Source organism: Manis pentadactyla, chromosome 2, assembly GCF_030020395.1.
Source record: "Manis pentadactyla isolate mManPen7 chromosome 2, mManPen7.hap1, whole genome shotgun sequence".
In the NCBI taxonomy this organism is placed as follows: Eukaryota; Metazoa; Chordata; class Mammalia; order Pholidota; family Manidae; genus Manis; species Manis pentadactyla.
Window position 1 is genome coordinate 195,059,740 of NC_080020.1, and position 21,304 is coordinate 195,081,043.

Genomic DNA, 21,304 nt, shown 5'->3' on the forward strand with positions numbered 1-21,304 from the left:
ACCACTCTCTCAGCAGCATGTCATAGACAGCTCCAAACACGGTGAATTAAATTTAAATTACACAGCTTTGGCTAGAAAATTGTTCAGTTAATTCAGCCTCTGAAATGAAATTTGATTTTTTTTCCCTACACTTGAGCCACTTCCTGATTTGTCATACAATGATGATTTCTGCAGGGGCGTCTATTGATTTTAGATCTTTTCTTCACAAAACTATTGTGTTTTTTCCTTTCTGAGGGAAAGAAAAGAAATATGAAAAACAAGAATGTATATTCTTCATACCAGGAAAAGTACATTAAAAACTACAGTTTACAGTAGGGTCATATTTGTGCCATGATTTTTTCCTACTTTAAGAGGGCTAGAGGAGGTATTATTTATAGTATGACATGTTTTATTATTTTAGGTACTGTGCTTTGTGAAAGAAAACAGTAAGAACATTCTAACACTTTCTGTTTGCTGTGGAATTGTTCTAAAAGCCTGTTGAATATAGAAAATAGGTCAACTTTTAAAAGAAAATTTAACTTGTGTGGCCTAAATAATTTAGTGTGCACAAAACATTATCCACTGAGTCATACATTTTTAGCCCATGAATTTAAGAACCAGCCTCCATTAGTTTACATTTGATATTTGACATCTAATTCAGAATTCAAACCTAGACAGTAAAAGATGGAAGCTTCATTCAACAAAGTACCCATACAGCCACTATGCTTTTATATAAATGGTAATATGAGATCTAAAGTTAAGGATAATTCACATATACACCTTTTGGTGTACTATCTAAAATTATATTATTTATAAATATAGTACAAACAAGATTAAACTGGTACTACATTTATCAAACAACAGTAATGTTGATAATATTGCAAACTTTATAAGCATTTACAATGTGGTCCTATTCTAGGTACCTTTTGAGTACTAATTTAATTTTTATAACAATAGGTACTATTATACTCTGTTTTTTCAGATGAGAAAAATAAGGCGCAGGACAGTTTTTAAACTTTCAAAGCAGGATTTCTCAACTTCTGTACTATTGGCATTTCATGCCATAAAATTCTTTGTCTGGCAGGAGCTGTCATGTACATTTGGGGATGTTTAGCAGCATCCCTTGTCTCTACCCATCAGAGGGCAAAAGTAATAGACCTCCACCACCACCCACAGCCCAGTTGTGACAACCTAAAATGTCTCCAGACATTGTTCGGTGCCTTCCCCCCCTCCCACCACAACCAACCCATGGAGAAGGGGAAAGGGGGCAGCGTCACTGCTGGGCTGAGGAGCACGGGATAAAATCATTTGTTTACATCCTTCTCCTTTCCCATCAGGAACAACCCTGTACTGACTTCATCAAAATGTGTGAAATTCTTTAAGGAAACTGAGAAATTCTCTTATAATGTTGAAATTATTTTGAAAGAGTATCCTCTTTGGTTGAAGAAAAGAGTAGCTCTTTTCCACTAGAAGTTGACTATTAAAAAAAAAAAGATTACCTGCTCTGGGGTGAGTTGGAACAATTGACCTGAAAACCTATTAATTCAATAAATTGTTATTATCAAGTCAGTTTGGATGTTATCCTGCAGGTGTGTTCATGCTAAGGGGGGATGGGTTTCTACCCTTCAGAGCTAGCTTGAATGAAAGATACCTTTCTGACTTTTGCACCAATTGCTGGCAATTAGCACTGACATGAACAGTTAAAATTCCAGAGAAACTGATATTTTGAATTTCTTCTTTTAAAATAACAAAAGCAAAATGAATGAATCCAGTCTTCCAACTGTCTCAGAGGAATTCAGAGCAGAATAACTTAAATCCATCTCAAAATGCTATGTACATGTTTGTATGTATTTAAAGTTATATTGTGAAGTGTTAACATCTGAATAAATTCTTTATTCTTAAATAATTAAAGACCTTGCACTTGAAAGATGGTTAGGTACATCAGGATTAAAGATGGTGGTGTGAGAGTGACACAGAGGCTTCCTCCTAAAACTGCATATAATACGAAAATATAATTAATACAACTAATCCTGAAAAAGCAACAGGAAAGAGGGCTGCGCCAGACTGTATACACCAGGAGAAAAGAGCAGACCTCACAGAACAGGGCGACATACCAAAGCTGTGGCCTGGCAGGACCAAAGCCCTTCCCCCACCCCAGTTCACCGGTGGGAGGAAGAGAAACGGAGCAGGGAGGGAGTGGAGGCCTGGGACTGTTGAATACCTAACTCTGGAGATCTGCTCTGGGAGCACAAACCTACATTTCATGGTGCTTGCATGGTACTCTCGTGATTAGGGGTTGGAAAGCTAAGCAGTCAGAATTCCTGGAGAGACTGAGATTCCAGCCACTTGTGGAAAGCAGGAATCATGTCCAGCTGCTCTAGGAAAAAAGAAATGTGGGCAATCTAAGAGACTTCTAACAAGGAAGCCCTTAGCAAGAGGGTTGCTAAAGGGACAAGGATTACACAGAGCTTATTGCTCAGGAGAAAGGACAGGTAGACAAAATTGTCTGGGTGCACTCTGCCCAGCAGGTTGGGAGCTTTCACAATCTTCAGGTGCTCCAACTCCCTGGCTGGCTACACATCTCCAATGACCCCCTCCATGATACGCAGCCTACTGAGCCTTTCTCATGGCCAGCCCCACCTGGCTCACAAACCGGCAAAAGAGACCCTAGCATTAGGCCAGCCAGAGGGAATATCTGTCCACAGCAACAATAAACGCAAAGCATAGAGGCTTATACCTGTGTGCTTGGCCCACTGGTTCAGGCAGTGAAGACAGTCATAGAAGCCGGGAAGTAGGAAACAGCTCTTTCCTCCCCCCAGGCACCAATACCACTCCCCTGCCACCCCCAACATTACTTCAGGGGCTGAGCAGCTCCAGAGAGTAAAGTTTCTGGACACTAGAGGGTGCTGTATATAAAAATGAAATGCCAAAGGAACCTAGTTCAAAGTAAAATTATTAATACAACTCCTGAGAAAGATTTAAATGGCACAAACCTCATGAATCTTCCTGAAAGAGTGTTCAAAATAAAAATCACTAACATGCTCATGGAGGTACGGAAAGATATTCAAGAACACAGGAATGAATTCCTGTCAGAAATTCAATCATTGAAGAGCACGATGGAGAGTATTAAAAGCAGATTGGATACGGTGAAGGAGACGATAAATGAAATAGAACCTAGAGAAGAGGAATACAAACAAGCTGAAGCACAGAGAGAAAAAAGGATCTCCAAGAATGAAAGAATATTGAGATAAATGTGTGACGAATACAAACAGAACAATATTCACATTATAGGGGTACCAGAAGAAGAAGAGAGAAAAAAAGGGATAGGAAGTGTCTTTGAGGAGGTAATTGCTGAAAACTTACCCAATCTGGGGAAGGAGATAGTTTCTCAGGCCATGGAGATGCACAGATCTCCCAACAAAAGGAACCCAAGGCAGACAACACCAAGTCATATAGTAATTAAAATGGCAAAAATCAAGGATAAGGATAGACTATTAAAAAGCAGCCAGAGAGAGAAATAAGATCACATACAAAGGAAAGCCCATCAGGCTATCATCAGACTTCTCAACAGAAACCTTACAGGCCAGAAGGGAGTGGCATGATGTATTTAATGCAATGAAGCAGAAGGGTCTCAAATCAAGACTACTTTATCCAGCAAGATTATCATTTAAATTTGAAGGAGGGATTAAGCAATTTCCAGACAAACAAAAGTTGAGAGAATTTACCTCCCACAAACCATCTCTACAGTCTATTTTGGAGGGACTGCTATAGATGGAAGTGTTCCTAAGGTTTAATAGCTGTCACCAGAGGTAATAAAACTACAGAAAAGAAATAGAACAGCTAATTACTAAGCAAATGCAAAATTCAATTAACTATCCCCAAAGTCAATCAAGGGATAAAAAAAGAGTACAGAATATGACACCTAATATATAAAGAATAGAGGAGGAAAACAAAGGAGGAGAAAAAGAAAAGAACTTTTAGACTGTGTTTGTAACAGCATATTAAGTGAGTTAAGTTAGACTCTAAGATAGTAAGGAAGTAAACCTTGAAATTTTGGTAACCACGAATCTAAAGCCTGCAGTGGCAATAAGTACATACCTATCAGTAATCATCCTAAATGTAAATGGACTGAATGCACCAATCAAAAGACACAGAGACACTGAATGGATAAAAAAACAAGACACATCTATATGCTGCCTACAAAAGACTCACTTTAAACACAAAGACATATACAGACTAAAAGTGAAGGGATGGAAAAAGATATTTCATGCAAATAATAGGGAGAAAAAAGCAGGAGTTGTAGTACTTGTACCAGACAAAATAGACTTCAAAACAAAGAAAGTCACAAGAGACAAAGAAGGACATTACATAATGATAAAAGGGTCAATCCAACACGAAGATATAACCGTTATAAATATCGAGGCACCCAACACAGGAGCACCTACATATGTGAAACAAATACTCACAGAATTAAAAGGGAAAATAGAATGCAATGCATTCATTCTAGAAGACTTCAGCACTCCACTCACTTTGAAGGACAGATCAACCAGACAGAAAATAAGTAAGGACACAGAGGCACTGAACAACACATTAGAACAGATGGACCTAAAAGAAATCCACAGAACTCTACACCCAAATGCAGCAGAATTCACATTCTTCTCAAATGCACATGGAACATTTTCAAGAATAGATCATATACTAGGCCACAAAAAGAGCCCCAGTAAATTCAAAAAGATTGAAATTGTACCAACCAGCTTCTCAGACCACAAAGGTATGAACCTAGAAATAAACTATGCGAAGAAAATGAAAAACCCCACAAACACATGGAGGCTCCACAACATGCTCCTAAATAACCAATGGATCAATGACCAAATAAAAACAGAGATCAAGCAATATATGGAGACAAATGACAATAATAATTAAACACCGCAAAAACCTGTGGGACACAGCGAAGGCCATGCTAAGAGGAAAGTATATTGCAATACAGCCCTACCTCATGAAAGAAGAACAAGCCCATATGAGCAGTCTAAACTCACAATTAATGAAACTCGAAAAAGAAGAACAAATGAGGCCCAAAGTCAGTAGAAGGAAGGACATAATAAAGATTAGAGCAGAAATAAAATCAAGAAGAATAAAACAATAGAATCAATGAAAGCAAGAGCTGGTTTTTCGATAAAATAAACAAAATAGATAAACCTCTAGCCTGAATTATCAAGAAAAAAAGAGAGTCTACTCACATAAGCAGAATCAGAAATGCAAAAGGAAACATCACTGCAGACACCACAGAAATACAAAGAATTATTAGGAATACTATGAAAACTTATATGCTAACAAACTGGATAACCTAGAAAAAATGGGCAACTTTCTAGAAAAATACAAGCTTCCAAGGCTGACCAAGGAAGAAACAGAAAATTTGAACAGACCAATTACCAGCAACAAAATTGAACTGGTAATCAAAAACCTACATAGGAACAAAATTCCTGGACCAGATGGCTTCACCGCTGAATTTTATCAAACATTTAGTGAAGACCTAATACCCATTCTCCTTAAAGTTTTACAAAGAATAGAAGAAGAAGGAATACTTCCAAACCCATTTTATTAGGCCAGCATCACTCTAACACCAAAACCAGGCAAAGACACCACAAAAAAAGAAAATTACAGACCAATATCCCTGATGAACATAAATGCAAAAATACTCAACAAAATATTAGCAAACCAAATTCAAAAATACATCAAAAAGATCATCCATTATGATCAAGTAGGATTTATTCCAGGCATACAAGGATGGTAAAACATTTGAAAATCCATCAATATCATCCATCACATCAACAAAAAGGACAAGAACCACATGATCATCTCCATAGATGCTGAAAAAGCATTCTACAAAATTCAACATCCATTCATGATAAAAACTGTCAACAAAATGGGTATAGAGAGCAAGTACCTCAGCATAATAAAGGCCATATATGATAAACCCACAGCCAACATTATACTTAACAGTGAGAAGCTGAAAGCTTTCCCTTTAAGATCGGGAACAAGACAAGAATGCCCACTCTCCCCACTTCTATTCAACATAGTACTGGAGGTCCTAGCCACGGCAATCAGACAACACAAAGAAATAAAAGGCATCCAGACTGTCAAGGAAGAAGTTAAACTGTCCCTATCTGCAGATGACATGATATTGTACATAAAAAACCCTAAAGAATCCACTCTAAAACTACTACATCTAATATCTGAATTCAGCAAAGTTTCAGGATACAAAATTAATATGTATAAGTCTGTGGCATTCCTACACAGTAACAATAAACTAGCAGAGAGAAAAATCAGGAAAACAATTCCATTCACAGTTGCATCAGAAAGAATAAAATACCTAGGAATAAACCTAACTCAGGAAGTGAAAGACCTATACTCTGAAACTACAGGAAACTCATGGGAGAAATTACAGAAGATACCAATAAATGGAAACACATCCCAAGCTCATGGATAAGAAGAATTAATATTGTCAAAATGACCATCCTGCCTAAAGCAATCTATAGATTCAATGCAATTCCTATCAAAATACCAACAGCATTCTTCAATGAACTAGAGAAAATTGTTCTAAAATTCATATGGAACCACAAAAGACTTCGAATAGCCAAAGCAATTCTGAGAAGAAAGAATAAAAATGGGGGCATTACGCTCCCCAACTTCAAGCTCTACTACAAAGCCACAGTAATCAAGACAATTTGGTACTGGCACAACAACAGACCCATAGGCCAATGAAACAGACTAGAGAGCCCTGATATAAACCCAAGCATATATGGTCAATTGATATAAGATAAAGGAGCCATGGACATACAAAGAGGAAATGACAGCCTCTTCAACAGCTGGTGTTGGCAAAACTGGACAGCTACATACAAGAGAATGAAACTGGGTTATTGTTTAAGCCCATACACAAAAGTAACTCAAAATGGGTCAAAGATCTGAATGTTAAGTCATGAAACCATAAAACTCTTAGAAGACAACATAGACAAAAATCTCCTGAATATAAGCATGAGCAACTTCTTCCTGAACCCATCTCCTCCAGCAAGGGAAACAGAAGCAAAAATGAACTCATGGGACTACATCAAACTAAAAAGTTTCTGTACAGCAAAAGACACCATCAACAGAACAAAAAGGTATCCTACAGTGTGGGAGAATATATTTGTAAAAGACATATCCAACAAGGGGTTAACATCCAAAATATATAAAGAACTTACACGCCTCAACACCCAAGAAGCAAATAACCTGATTAACAAATGGGCAGAGGATATGAAGAGACAGTTCTCCAAAGAAGAAATTCAGATGGCCAACAGACACATGAAAAGATGCTCCACATTGCTAATCATCAGGGAAATGCAAATTAAAACCACAATGAGATATCACCTCACACCAGTAAGGATGGCCAGCATGGAAAGGACTAAGAACAACAAATTCTGGTGAAGATGGGGAGAAAGGGGAACCCTCCTACACTGCTGGTGGGAATGTAAGCTAGTTTAACCATTGTGGAAAGCAATATGGAGGTTCCTCAAAAAACTAAAAATAGAACCACCATATGACCCTGGAATCCCACTCCTTGAAATTTACCCAAATAATACAACTTCTCAAATTCAAAAAGACATATGCACCCCTATGTTTATCGCAGCACTTTTTACAATAGCCAAGATATGAAAGCAACCTAAGTGTCCATCAGTAGATGAATGAATAAAGAAGATGTGGAATACTATTTAGCCATAAGAAAGAAACAAATCCTACCATTTTTAACAACATGGATGGAGCTGGAGGACATTATGCTCAGTGAAATAAGCCAGGTGGAGAAAGACAAGTGCCAAATGATTTCCCTCATTTGTGGAGTATAACAACAAAGCAAAACTGAAAGAACAAAATAGCAGCAGACTCAGAGACTCCAAGAATGAACTAGTGGTTACCAAAGGGGAGGGGTGTGGGAGGGAGGATGGGGCGGGAGGGAGAAGAGGATTGAGGGTGTTATGTTTAGTACACATGGTGTGGGGGATCATGGGGAGAACAGTGTAGCACAGAGAAGGCGCATAGTGACTCTGTGACATCTTACTACACTGATGGACAGTGACTACAATGGGGTATGGAGGGAGGCTTGATAATATGGGTAAAAATAGTAACCACATTGTTTTTTCATGTGAAACCTTCATAAGAGTGTATATCAATAATACCTTAATAAAAATTTTTTTAAAAAAAGAAAAAAAGAAAGATGGTTAAGCCTAATTTTTGTCACAAAAGTACATCATCCCTTGTCTCCAGTTCTCAAGATGGCACAATTTTCTTAGCATTTATTTATTAATACTTTAGTCTCTAACTGTATTAGGTATTCCCTTACTGAAAGTAAGTCATATCATATTTCTGCTTTTTCATTAATGTAGGATCTGTATTACTTAACTCCACTTTTAAATAAGGGTTTCATCACTGTTGTGGTTCTGAGTTTTGTCTAAACAACTATAATGTCCTTAATCCTTAGCCAATGTAATGAGATATTTTCCTTCTTGGACCTTGAATTCTTGGTGTTAACATTAGCCAAATCTGATGGAATTTCCATGCAATATCTGTGCTGCATTTACTGCTGCTTATAAATGGCAATAAAAGAACAACCTTTGGTGCTTGTAAATGTGTTGATTATGTGACTAACTGCTAGGATTTACACACTTTGCTTTTTATTACAGTGATGGTTATCTTTTTTGCTATAAGTGCAATGAAGCAACTAGAGTGTCACAGAGAAAACTGTCACCTCTATCTTATTCACTGTAAAAGCTCACTGCTCCCCATAAACTTTTCATTTATTATGAAATCTTAATAATGGAAAGGACAATGGGGTAACTATATCTGCTGTCTGAATATTGCAAAAATGAGAATCAAGTGTGAAAGCTCAACACAAATTTTAAACAATTCCTTAAATGGTTTGTATTTGCTTCCCTTTTTGCACCAGTGAAAGATATTTTCTACTTAATCTGTATTTCCTAATAATGACAAGCTATATCTCAAAGATTCATCAAATTCTACCTGGTCATGAATATAAAAGGTTATAGCTGTTCTGCTTTTAGGAAGCCAGGCACAAGTACTGCATAAAGCTTACTGATGCATACTTTGTAGCACTCCAGGGCTGCAATAAATTTCAAATCATCTGTCTGCCAGCCTGTTTTAAACCTCTGCATGCTACTGTGTACAGCTTCTCTGTGCAGTTGAATGGATGGATATCTACAAGTTGACTTCCACCATTAGTGTCCTCATGTAAAATAGCTATAATCAAGTTTTCACAAATATGCAAATACTTCCTTGAGGGATCTAGCATAAATTGAAAAATGTAAGCTCTGTGTACTTGGGAAGGGAAATATTGTACTTGGTTTCTCAACATGTCAGGTAAATACAGTGTTTCACTTGTCAATGAGACAAAGATGAGAAAATCTATTAGGTCTCTTTAAATTAATCCACTGAATATGATTCTTTTACAGACCACAGATGACATCCTTGTGGCCTCAGCTGAGTGTCCCAGTGATGATGAGGACATTGACCCCTGTGAGCCGAGCTCAGGTGGGTTAGGTTAGTCAACTTTTTTTCTTACTTCTTTTGCTTTATCCTAAATTTTTGTTGCATGTATAGTCCTTAGAATAGCCTTGCATGTATGTCTGGAAGTCTGCCCTATTAAACAATACCTTGTTGTGAGATAAGGGTTCTTGCTTTTTAACATGGATAAATTTCCCCACTTCTATTTTTTTTAAACATTAAAATAAAACCCACCTATATTATATATTTCAGAAAAAGCAGTGGGCTACAGCACACAAGGCTGGTGCCTTACCATTCACATTCCATTAATTCACAACATAATTTTGTGTATAATGGCATAATGATCTTTCCCTTGGGTCACCTATAGTAAAATTGTAAAGCTTAAAAACTGTAGTGCATTGTAGAAAATTATTTGACCTTTCCACTGACAAAAAGTCCCCACCACTCAGTCTGCCAGCAAATTATCTTAAGTGACATATTTCTGAATTTTGGAAGTGAAAGTCTTTTGGCAGTAGTAAAACAAATAGCAGGTAGCATCCTTGATATATTTAATACAGAAATATTTGAGTCTTGCTATGTCTAAAATTCAACCTGATGCATTTTAATTCTAGTTGATGCGTCATTTCTCCTCCTCGTTTGTGATGTGGGGTAACTGACTAACCCATACATACTGTTCCTGTGCAATTCTGTACCATTAAGAGGTGGCTATGGACCCTGAAAATGAGTGAGTCATAGGCTGGATCTGATTCCAGACATTCCTAGTATCAAGTGTGCACATCATTTCCATTAGTTTCCTTTGTAAAGCAGTATATCTTAAATATATAATTTTCTTGCTTAGGTTAACAGAATGAGTGACGTAGACATAGCCTAACCACTATTGGCTAGCTCATAACCTCAACTGATGTCACATAGAGCCCAGGAGACATGTCACCATAAAATACCTAAATTGCATTCCTGTGAAGAATATATTCATTTTGAAATTTGGATAAAAAATAGTTCAGGATGCATATCATCTTGCATCTCCTTGTAGAATATCACTTCTCCCCACTGGCTGCAGCGACATCCTGTAAGCAGTTAGAGCAGGTACTGAATGCAGTGACGAGCAGAAGCTCAGCAGTCATATCTCAGCAGGTCTGGGAGATCCAGACTGGCTGCATTCTCGTCCTCCTTTACCCTCCACCCCACCAGTCAGAATTCTCAGCCTCCAGAATCGTCTTTCATATACAACTATTAGAGCTCTGATGAGCATCCATTCCATTCCTCCAGTTCGTTGATCTCTACACCCATTCTCTTACCTTCTTCGGACAGATGCAGTCACTTTATGATTCCATCCTGGGCCTCTTTGCCGGGATCCTGCATTTGTTTTCATTGGTATTCTCGTTCTTTCTTTATTGGTCAAAAAAACCCCACAGAAGTTACTGCTTTTTTGCCCCATTTTTTTTGCCTTCTCCCGCTCTCAAATTTCTTCTTTCCCCATTCCTCCTATTCTCATATGCCCAACCATGACATTCTTCTTTGTACCTGATCTCCTCAGAGATCCTCCAGCATAGATTGTTCGTAAAACAAATTCCAGTTGTACATTGGTGTGTGTGTGTGTGTATGTTTATATTTTATTTTGTTTCCCCAATTACTGTTTTCTTGAGAGAAGTCAATTTTTTTCAGTATTTTCTATTGCAGTAGTGCCGAAAACAAGATACATTCTTACTAATTAGAGTGCCTGATGGTTTCCCTATGGCCTGAATCCTTTTGCTGAGTATAGCCCATCATGCTCTTTATTTAGAATCCTCACCTTAAGCACCTAGTAAATCCAGTGTGAGAACTCTAATTGCACTTACAATTGTCACTTATTTTTTCTTCTTTAGCACAGCTGAATGATCCAGCTCTTCTAGCCATTACTTATAAACTGGCTTACTGTCTCTCCCTTTCTCTGGGGACACTCCCCGACAACAGGATGGCTGGCGACGGGAGGGGAAGAGAGAAAAGAAATAGGTGACCGTTTTGTCATCTTCCTCTCCTTTTTATTCATCTGACTTTTGTGTACTTCATTAAACATTATAACACAGTGGGAAGTGAGGAGCATCTTATTACTAGCCATACTCCAGATAATCTTTCTGCCTGTTTTCTTCACCACACTTCTCACAATCTGAAAGAATCTTGTCTACTTATGTTTACTTGTTCATTAATATATAGCTTGCATTCCATGACAAGAAGGTAAGCTCCATGAAGCAGGGACCCTGTTTGTCTGGCTCCCTCCATGGCTTTGTTGTATAAGTTTTCATTTTGTTCCACCACATCAAAATCTGTTGTCCAAACATAACAAGACACAGCAGCTCCCGACTCTGACGACAGCTCCCTCAGTGCTCTGGAGGCCAAGCCTCTTGTAACTCTCATCCTTGCCCTCAGTCTTTCTCTCCTCACTCACTTTCAATTCATCAGTTCCGCTTACGGCTTACACTTGAAATCATTTGCCCTAGGCTTTTCTTCTGCTCTGCCCTCTATGGTTTCTCTTTCTGTATTGCATTTTGTAAGTGAGATCTCTTTTCTACACTGTTTTATTCTGTCCAGTTCCCTGTGGTTTTCTCATGCCTATCTTTGGTAATCCATGGAGGGTTGCTCTTTTGGCAGAATTGTCTCTGTGTGACAGCTTCCTAAGAAGTTCTTAGTTTACATGATTTTTTTTCCATTTTCCAACTTTTTTTTGGAATAGAGGATTTTTAAAAATCTCTGAATATGGTTTCTTTATAGGATGACCTGCAAGTGTTTGTTTCTTAATACACTGATGTACTAGTTTTCTTTAATATCCATTTCTTGCTTTCTTTTCATCTTGAATATAGATAGATAATATGGGAAAATTGTAGTTGATGTTGTTAGGGTTTTGATACTGTTAGATATATTAGTAGGCCATATTTTCAGAAAGTGATTTCTTAGGAAAGTAACACTGAATTAAATATTCAGAAATGAACATATCTGCTATGCATTTTTGCTGCTCTTCAAGCAAGTCAAAGGAGATATTTTCATAAAGAGATGCATGATTACTTTTATAGCTAGGTTGCCTGCATCTTCTCTATATTTCACACTGATGTCTATTCAGGCTTTCTGAATATTTACATATGAAGGTTCTCTAATTACCTTGACTCACTCCCTCTTCAAAAAATGGCTTTTTTTTTCCTAAAAATGTGCTATGCTTGTTATTTTGGTGCTCTCCCAAAGCTATTAATGAAACAGGAAAAATCTGGCATCTTCTTGAACACACGTAAATTATACATTTTATTAACTGTTTATTAATTTGAATTACCATGTGGTTTCATCCAAAACTCTTACTGAAGAGGAAAGTTGTATATTTGGGTTGTCATTTTCACCATTGATCAAGTAGTATTGTGTACCCACTGCTTTGTTAAGCTCTAGGAGCAAAAATAAAGTTTACACCCTGGAGTACATTCTATAGAATGACATACTTCATTCTGCCTGAGATGCTTTTTCAGTTATTCTTTATGATTACCAGCTTCTCCATCTTTGATGTCAAAATATCACCTTCTTTTTTGAGGTTGTTGCAAGAATTAAAAACTTGTATACTTAAGACACTGCAATGCCTGGTATAAAATAGAGCATAAAGCACAGGTTTTCTTTTTCCCAATTCAGTAATATAAAAAAGAATATTCGAGCTATTTTTTTCCTTTTACATAATGCTGTTATTTTTCCTGGCTGAAAATTGGTGGGCAACAGATAAAACCACTCAGACCTCCTGATGGGAACTATACTTGTTGAAACTAGATCAGGAACAACCCCCTGGGTAGGAACACATGGAACTCAATTATACTTGATTCTAGCCACACTATCATGTGTGGTTAGCATTGGATGACAGCTTTGCATCGGTATAAGCAGTGTTTTGAAATATGAGGGTGGCTATACAATTTAGGGTGGCTAATGAACCCCAGCTCTTAGTTGACAGGTAAAAAAATCTGAAGCAGTCATTGGTTACTAGGTCACAGGGTACCATTATCCTAAAATGCCTGGTTTTAGCTGCCTGGACATGTGACAGATGGCTGATTTGTTCTTCACACTTATTCTCAAACACATTTGCACCTTCTGTGCTTTTCCCTCAGCCTAGAGATACGGTTGTTAGATTAAATGAATTAGTATATGGAAAGCATGTCACAGAACAATGCCTTGCTCATAAGTACAGTGTATTTGCTGTTATTACTATTTGTATAACTGTACATAAGTTTTTGTAAAACAGATTTCTTTAAAAATCTTATCATTTTGATTCACTTAGTAGACTGACACAGTGGCAACACTGCAAACCACTTAAGTTCCAAGATGACTTTTAATCATGTCACTACATCTTAGTTTCAAGGCCCTCTTTTAAATAGACCTCTTTCTCAAAACTCTGGAAGAATTATGTTGATACTTGAGACTGTAGACAATGACCCTCTTTGGTGCTGGAGCTTCCTAATGAATAATTTGTCATTTGTTACAAAGAGAGCAGGACCAGCTTCCTGTTCGACCTATTTAGGAAAGAAAATTTCCTCTTATATTTGTAGTGCTAAGAATAATATGTTTATTCTTTCTGTGCATGTGTGTGGGCAGGAGAATGGATAACTAATAGGACATGTCTACACTTTCAAATCAAACCTTTGTCAAATGAGAAAACAAAAAGCTCTACTGAATAATAAATCTGGGCAGTTATTGTGGAAATCTCTTACGCATTAACTGGAACCTGTGGGGATGAGGTGATCAATACGGCCCCTCAGAGGATAATTGTTGATTGCCTATCAGCTGAATCACATATTATTGAGTAATGAGAGATCACAATAACAACCAGTTTTTAGTGAAGATTTATTCTGTATTCATCATTGTCCGTAGTACTTTATATAACGATTGCATTTCATTATTCTATGAAACAAATATTCTCATAGCTAAGGAGATTTGGAAAGATTAAGGTACTGTAATATGAGAGCTCCTAAGCTCTGTAGTTTAGAAAAGGTGGGCTTTTAATTTCCTGCAATGCTGACGACTGTTCCAGAATTCAGGCACCTCACAAATACAGGATTAATTTTTTAAATATTCATTCAAATAATTCCATGGCTGGCATAAATTTAAATTTGATGGCAAAAGGTCCTTTTCATGTATTACTATTCATTAGGCTAAATTTGCTGCAATTATCATGCAGTTTTGAGTGGTTTTCCAGAGTGCTATTTTGAGAAAAGATCAAAGGATTTCTATCGAACTGATCCCATTAACCACATTAGGAACAAGGGTATGTATATTGAACAAGGTGCATTTTTTCATTAAATAAGTAATCACAATCATCTAAAGGAATATATCACTTATTAGATCACATTTTAGAGCCTGATTAGAAGATACATTTATGGTACATTTAAATTGGGGGTATTTATTTAATTATTCAAAAGTGAGTTTAATTAGCCCATAATAGCCAACACATTGCTGTTAACATGGGGAATTTTAAGCTGCAGCCAGAAAAACAGCAGTAATTAGTGCTCCATTTTGGGAAACATGTAGAGCATCTCCTTGGCACTAGGTCAGAGTCAGCGCTGATCACACAGAGTCAGGCCCAGTTAATCAGATGGGTCAGGACAGGGCAGTGAAGTCTAGGCACTGGTGGGCGAGCTGGCTTTCAGTGGAGGAACTGTGTTTTCCATTATCAATTCAATTCTCCAGAAAACTGGAATAAAAATGAGTACTATATGGTTAAAATAGAAGAAAGTCATTAGACATCACTTGCGCTCATTTTTCCCATTTTTCTAAGAGCAGTAATGTCAAAGCAAAAATTACACTGGGCAAAAAGTTAAACAGGCAAGGAGACTTATTCAAGACTATTGCAATAGGAGGAGGCCAGGGCTCAACCTGAACTCAACTGAAATGAGGTCTAGAGAGTTTTTAAGAGCTACGGTGGAAGATCATAGACAATCTGTGGTTTGCTAGTTGGCTTAATCCAAAGTAAACCTTCTCCTTCAAATATTTTCATGACTGGAGTTAGTTTTACAACTTGGAGAAAGCCTCTCCCCCTCAAGGTAGGCTTCTACCCTCCCACAGAAACTGGGAGACGGGGAGCTATCTTCCTTGAAAGTTATATTTCTAAGAGACATCTTCCAGGTCCTTGAGAAAAATGGTGCTGGGTCAAAACCCTAGCAAAAGGTTTTTTAAAAATTTACATGTCAAAGGGCAGAGAAGGAATTTGGAATTCCAAGTTTTTTTAGATTAAGTCCTCAAAGGAAAGGGAGGCCAGGGACTAGAGGCAGGAAGAAGCCTCTGTAAAGTTTGGTCAAGCTGTGGGGAAAGTTTAGGTCTTGCTCAGTAAAGGTGATTCCACCTCTTCAGGCAGCCGATTTCATTCACAAAAATTAGTTCCTACCAGGAGATCAGTAGGCAACAAACGAAAGGTGGTTTTTGTTTTCAGAACACAGCAATTTTTGTTTGGCATGAAGTATCCCCACCTATCTGTGATTCTGGAATTTTTTTTGAACACCATAATGGAATGGATCATTGTCACATGTTAGAAAACTTTGTTAAGGGTATTTTGCATGAATTGTGTTATACACAACATAAAGTATTAGTTTTGCCCATAACTTTGGACTTAGAATTAGTTTGAGCTACAGCCCTTCTTAGTCTTGAGGAAGTTACTTAGTATCTTTGAGGCTCAATTTCCTAATCTGTAGAATGGGGAAAATAGGGTTGTTTGAAGATTGAAAGGAAAAGATACCTAGCCAGTGCTCAGCAGAGTGCCTGGCACCTACTAAGGGTGTAACAAACAATGATGACAAAGCCAACGGTCCGTGGAGGGCTTGTTGCTCCTAGTGCTGGCTTTTGCACCAGGGTGTGCATTAGTCTATCTTGTTGTAAGGCCCCTCATAAGGCTTAAGGATTTGATCCAAGTGAGAATGAGCACAGTCCCTCTGATGTGAGTGAGCATGGGCTCTAATCAAATGTTTTAACTAACATTAATTGGCCGTTTAGAATAATTACTTAGCAAATAAGTGACTTTGCTGAGTTAGATTAAGCATTACTCAAAAGTGTGCAAAAAAGTTCATGGCTGCTTACATAGAACCTTTCTACAGTGTGTAAAAATCCATTCAGAAATGAATACATGGTAACTTTTTAGGTGTTGTATGAGTATCCAGCCTTAAAATATTAGTAATTTTTCACAAATTCTTATTAGAAAATGACAAAATACTATAAGAGCCTTTCTAAAGTATGACATGCCTTTTGAGCTGTGGAAGGAGACAGTGCGATGGACATATTGTGCTTTAAAATATTCACCAAACTTGAAGGAAGAAATGTATGTCTAGGTATGTATAGCTCTTACGGAAACACGAAGTCCAGGAAGAATGAAATCATGTTTTATTGTAATTGGTGTCAAATACCTGCTTTGGTAATGAAATTGGTTTCCTGTGAAGTTTCCTTGGTATTTTATTAATTACATTTCCTCAGATGATATTAGAGACAAGCTAGCATGTTCTGAATACCATACTACAGGGCATGCTGCCTCCATGAAGAGCCGATGCTGTCTTTGCTGGGTCCTGTGCTCCAGAGAGCAGTAAACACTGTAACAGGTGTCATCTCATGGCATCTGACTTGATTGAATCACTGTCATCATTAGCGGTTCCTACCCATCCTCAGAATTATTAGAAGCCTGGCATTGGAAGTAAAATAGGAAAGACGAGAATAGTTTATTAATTTGCCAGGTTAGAAAGGCTATATTAAAAATGGCAGTACAGCCAGAGGCCAATTTTTTTAAAAACTAGTAGAAAGAGAAGTACGATGTTGCCACATCAACAAGTACACAACATTCTTACATTTCATGTAGCAAATGTGGGAAGTCAGAGTGCCTGCATTCACATTCCAGTTCAGCCACTTGCTGTGTAATCAGAAGCAAAGCACTGAACCTCTGTGTACTTGACTTTTTGCATCTGCAAAATGGCATGGATAATTTTAAATACTTATGACATCATTGCTGCTGATGAAAGAGACAATACATGTAGAGCACTTAGCACTGAGTCTGCCACATAGAAACTTGAATAATATAAATTAGCTTTCATTAGTAGCTCTAGCAAATTAACTGAGGAATAAACCATATCATACATGGAAATAAACCATATTCCCAAGAAGAGGGGGAAATATTAGGAATTGGCACTGCAGCATCTAGAATGTTTTTTTAAAGCATTTCTGCATTTTCTCAGCATAAAACTTTTCTCAGTAGCCACTATAAAACTAGTTAGACAAGAGCAGTGTTCCACTTGGATAAATTTAAGTTGCTAGGATGGGAAAAAGGTACATATAATCTGCTGTTCTTATTTTTGGAGGAAAAAAATGCAGGTCTCAGCCCCACAGACCTTGTGAGAGAGGGAATGGTTAGCTTTGCCTGTTCTTCCTCCTAAGACAGTCAAGAACACTGCAGCTGCGTGACGTAACCAGGCATGCCCGCCACACACCCTCCCCCCATGACGGATGACTTGTCTTCTGTATTTCCCAATTCTGAGCTTGACATGCTTCCTTCTAATGGGCTCGGTGGGGAAGCTGTCTAATCTTTCACCTCAGCTAGTGCACTTTCACCAAAAAGAATGTGATCTTTTCCCAACAAAAGAAAATTGAGACAGCAATAGCTTCATGACAGGAATATAAAGATGATCACCCAAAGTGAGTAGACCCAGTTTTAAATCAGGAAAACTTTACACTGGCTGCCCCATTACTCAGAATGACCTGGACTTACATAGATGTTGTGCAGGAACCCAGACTGAGGAACAGTTCACGCAGGCCCCAGCATACTATGCAGCAGTGACTCGACTCTGGATTTCATCCAGAGTACACGGTGGAATTGCAGAACAAAGAAGGAAAAAAACCCTAAAACCTAATCAAAAGAGTTACTATTTCCAAGATAATAAGCCTTGCTGTTAGTTATTACCAGAGAATGGTCTTAGGTGATTGATTTTATGATGCCTGAAAACATATCATAATACATTTTTGAAAGAGGGGGAGATTTAATTCACTCCAACCGCAGGCACCAGAGAGCACTGATCAGTAAAGACAGAATGTTTCACAGATAAACAGAAACGAGCTCCATCACTCATCAGGTTAGAGGCAGTGCCTGAAGTCCAGTGTTCTTTTTTACCACTCTACATTGTTTTCCTAAGATTCTATGGGAATGCAAAATCCTTTTACTGGGAAGGACAGATACATGGCAAGAGGTGCAGTGGACTGTGGCTGGTAAGGGCAGAACTGGGCAGTTGCTTAGAAAAGAGGCCTGAAGTGTGCAGTTCCACAGAAAAGGATAAAATTGGGAATACTAATTGTATAAATTGCATAAAACTGTAATAGCCCTAGACATACCTGAGTTTGAATTTCGGCTCTGCCACTTATGGAGCCTAAATAGAATAATCTCTTTGAGACTCAGTTTCTCCTCCTGCAAAGTAGTGATAACACCTACACCACAGAGTTGTTACAAGGAATAAATTAGATAATGAATGTTAAATGCACAGCACAGAGCCTACCATATAATTTCAATGAAGGTTAGAGTTGTTAACTAAATAAGGAAAGAAATTTAACCCTTACAGTGAGTCAGAAGTCACAGTAGCCATGTTGAGCATCAGTTGACAAGTCACGTGAAAATATATCTACTAAGGGTAAATCCATGCAATATTTGGAAAGAAGATAAAGAGTGTTTGATCATTCAATGTATTTAACTAGGTTAACCTGAAGGTGTTATGAAATCTTCCCTGGAGCTCTTCAAAAACCTGACCTTACCTGTAAATTGTGAGAAAACAAGGTGACTGTAGTAACTTCTGTCACAGAATTGGAAGGAGCCATGTGCACACTCCTCTTCATTCTAGCTATAAAATCCTGGGGCCATTCTTGTCCCCCTTTACACCAATTCCCCTCCCCAAATTCTTAGTTCTAGTCTTGCGGATTCCTTGGAAATGAATCCTTGGTTTTGTGTGAAGATTGACTGTTCAACTGTCTATATGTAAAACAGTGAAGTGCATCTTAAGGCATTTCTGGGTGGTTTAGCCAAAGAGTTCCCAGGAAAGATGCTACTTGGCTATCGAAGAGTGTAGAAATCAGTAATGGAGAATATCATCCACATTTCAAAATGTAGCTCTTCTTGCATTTTATGAAATGTAATACATTTTCATGAAAAACACATACAGACTCTTCAGGCTCCCTTGCTTTGAAACCTATTTTTTCAATTATTGCTTATCTGTTTTTTCTTCTGCTTGACAATCATGGAATGTTTGATCTGACTGATGGGGCCCTTTCCAACTTTTCCTGTCAATAGCAGCAGGAGTGAAAAGTACTCTAGAAACTTCTGCAACTACCCTGCTTATTTTGAGAAAAGAGGTCCAAATGAGCTCTCAACTGTTGATGGTGCTGTGGGTGTCAGATGATGTAAATAAGACCCAAATGAGTTGAATCGAAAACTGCTAACTTCGTTGACCTTAAAAAACTTAGTGATTAGTCTTGAAATTAAGTGTTACTTGGAGACACAGGGAAAATAAATGCAGATAGGATACTTGTACTGATATTCATTGATCCCAATTCACCTAAGCACAAGAGAAGTGATTTCTCTTTTAACTAAATAAATGTCATATTCACTTCTTTTCCTGAAGATATTATAGGCAGAGTGGAGTTAGGGAAGTACGTAAAAAATATAAAGAAATATGCAATATTAGTTTCAGTGCTTTGCCAACTTCTTTATTACCTTTACTCAAAATTTTGACATCAAAGGTCTCTCCTGCTTTCTTAATGACTGCATTCAACCCAGGTTACTCCTAGGTTTTTTGTTATGAAAATCTCTTCCTCTAATCAGTCAGAAAACATACATTTTGCAGCTAGTATGTTCAATCTTCATTAGATGGTTACAAGGTGAGGGAATTGGGATGAAAGAGAAATACAGTTACAGGAAACTATCAAATGACTAGTAATCTAGTCTGGAAGAGAAGAAACAACCCAACAGAAATGAAACATTTAAGTAAGATGTCCTATCCGATAGCATAAGATCCAAACTGAAATGGATAATGTATAGTTAAGAAAAGATTGAGATGAAGATGTGTTTCCGCAAATCCTCCCATAAGGCTTCATGATTTTGTTCTTGCCAGCTTCGGGCATTTAAGCTCAGTCTTGAGGAGTAAGGTAGTAGTTGACCAGCAGAGAGGGGGAAGGTCATATGAGCCAGCCACAAAGGTAGAACTTTTATTGGTATGTGGGGACTGGGAGACAGCAATAAACTTATGATTGAACTTCCTTCAGAAATGAGGACAACTTTGAATAGGTATCTGTGGTCAGATCACAAAGGGCCATGAGAACAGCAGTCGCACTGGTACTTGGCACTTAGTGAGCATCATGACATTCTCAAGGGTTCTAATAAAACCTCCCAGGCACAGTGACCATGTAAGAGTTTATGAAGCCTACAGATGATAAGCTGTGGACACATAGTTTACAAAGTATAGGGTAGTTGAAGAACAGGTTATATAAATGCTATGATCCTGTGCTTCCCCCCGAGGTGAAGGAGGAAGAGTGTTATTTTTTAATAACAATATTTGATCACAGTTTTTGCAATCACCGAAAGAATAGCCAAAGGATGCCAAAGTCTTCTCATTGCAAAGTGAAGCCTCTGGAAAAAAATTCACGCAGGGCATGATAGTCCATTGCCTCTTCTGTCCCTGTGGGGCCATTTGGAGTAGCAGCCTGTCCTCCAGGCACTTGATGAGCTTTTCTATGGCTAGCCTCCCTTTTCGTCCAATTCCTAGATTTCTGATGAAAA

General features: G+C 37.9%; 1 protein-coding gene across 28 annotated transcripts in view; it reads left to right on the forward strand.

The window, feature by feature from the left end:
• The window catches only part of NRXN1 (neurexin 1), a 1,068,016-nt gene that overhangs the window by 1,036,806 nt on the left and 9,906 nt on the right, over window positions 1-21,304 (forward strand). For 16 of the 28 annotated variants that reach the window (XM_057497214.1, XM_057497222.1, XM_057497218.1 and 13 more), the window contains one exon: window positions 9,477-9,564. In XM_057497214.1, the coding sequence (XP_057353197.1) occupies window positions 9,477-9,564 (88 nt within the window). The remainder of the gene's footprint in view (window positions 1-9,476; window positions 9,565-21,304) is intronic. The other 12 variants (XM_057497215.1, XM_057497224.1, XM_036925899.2 and 9 more) reach the window with 1 other exon arrangement.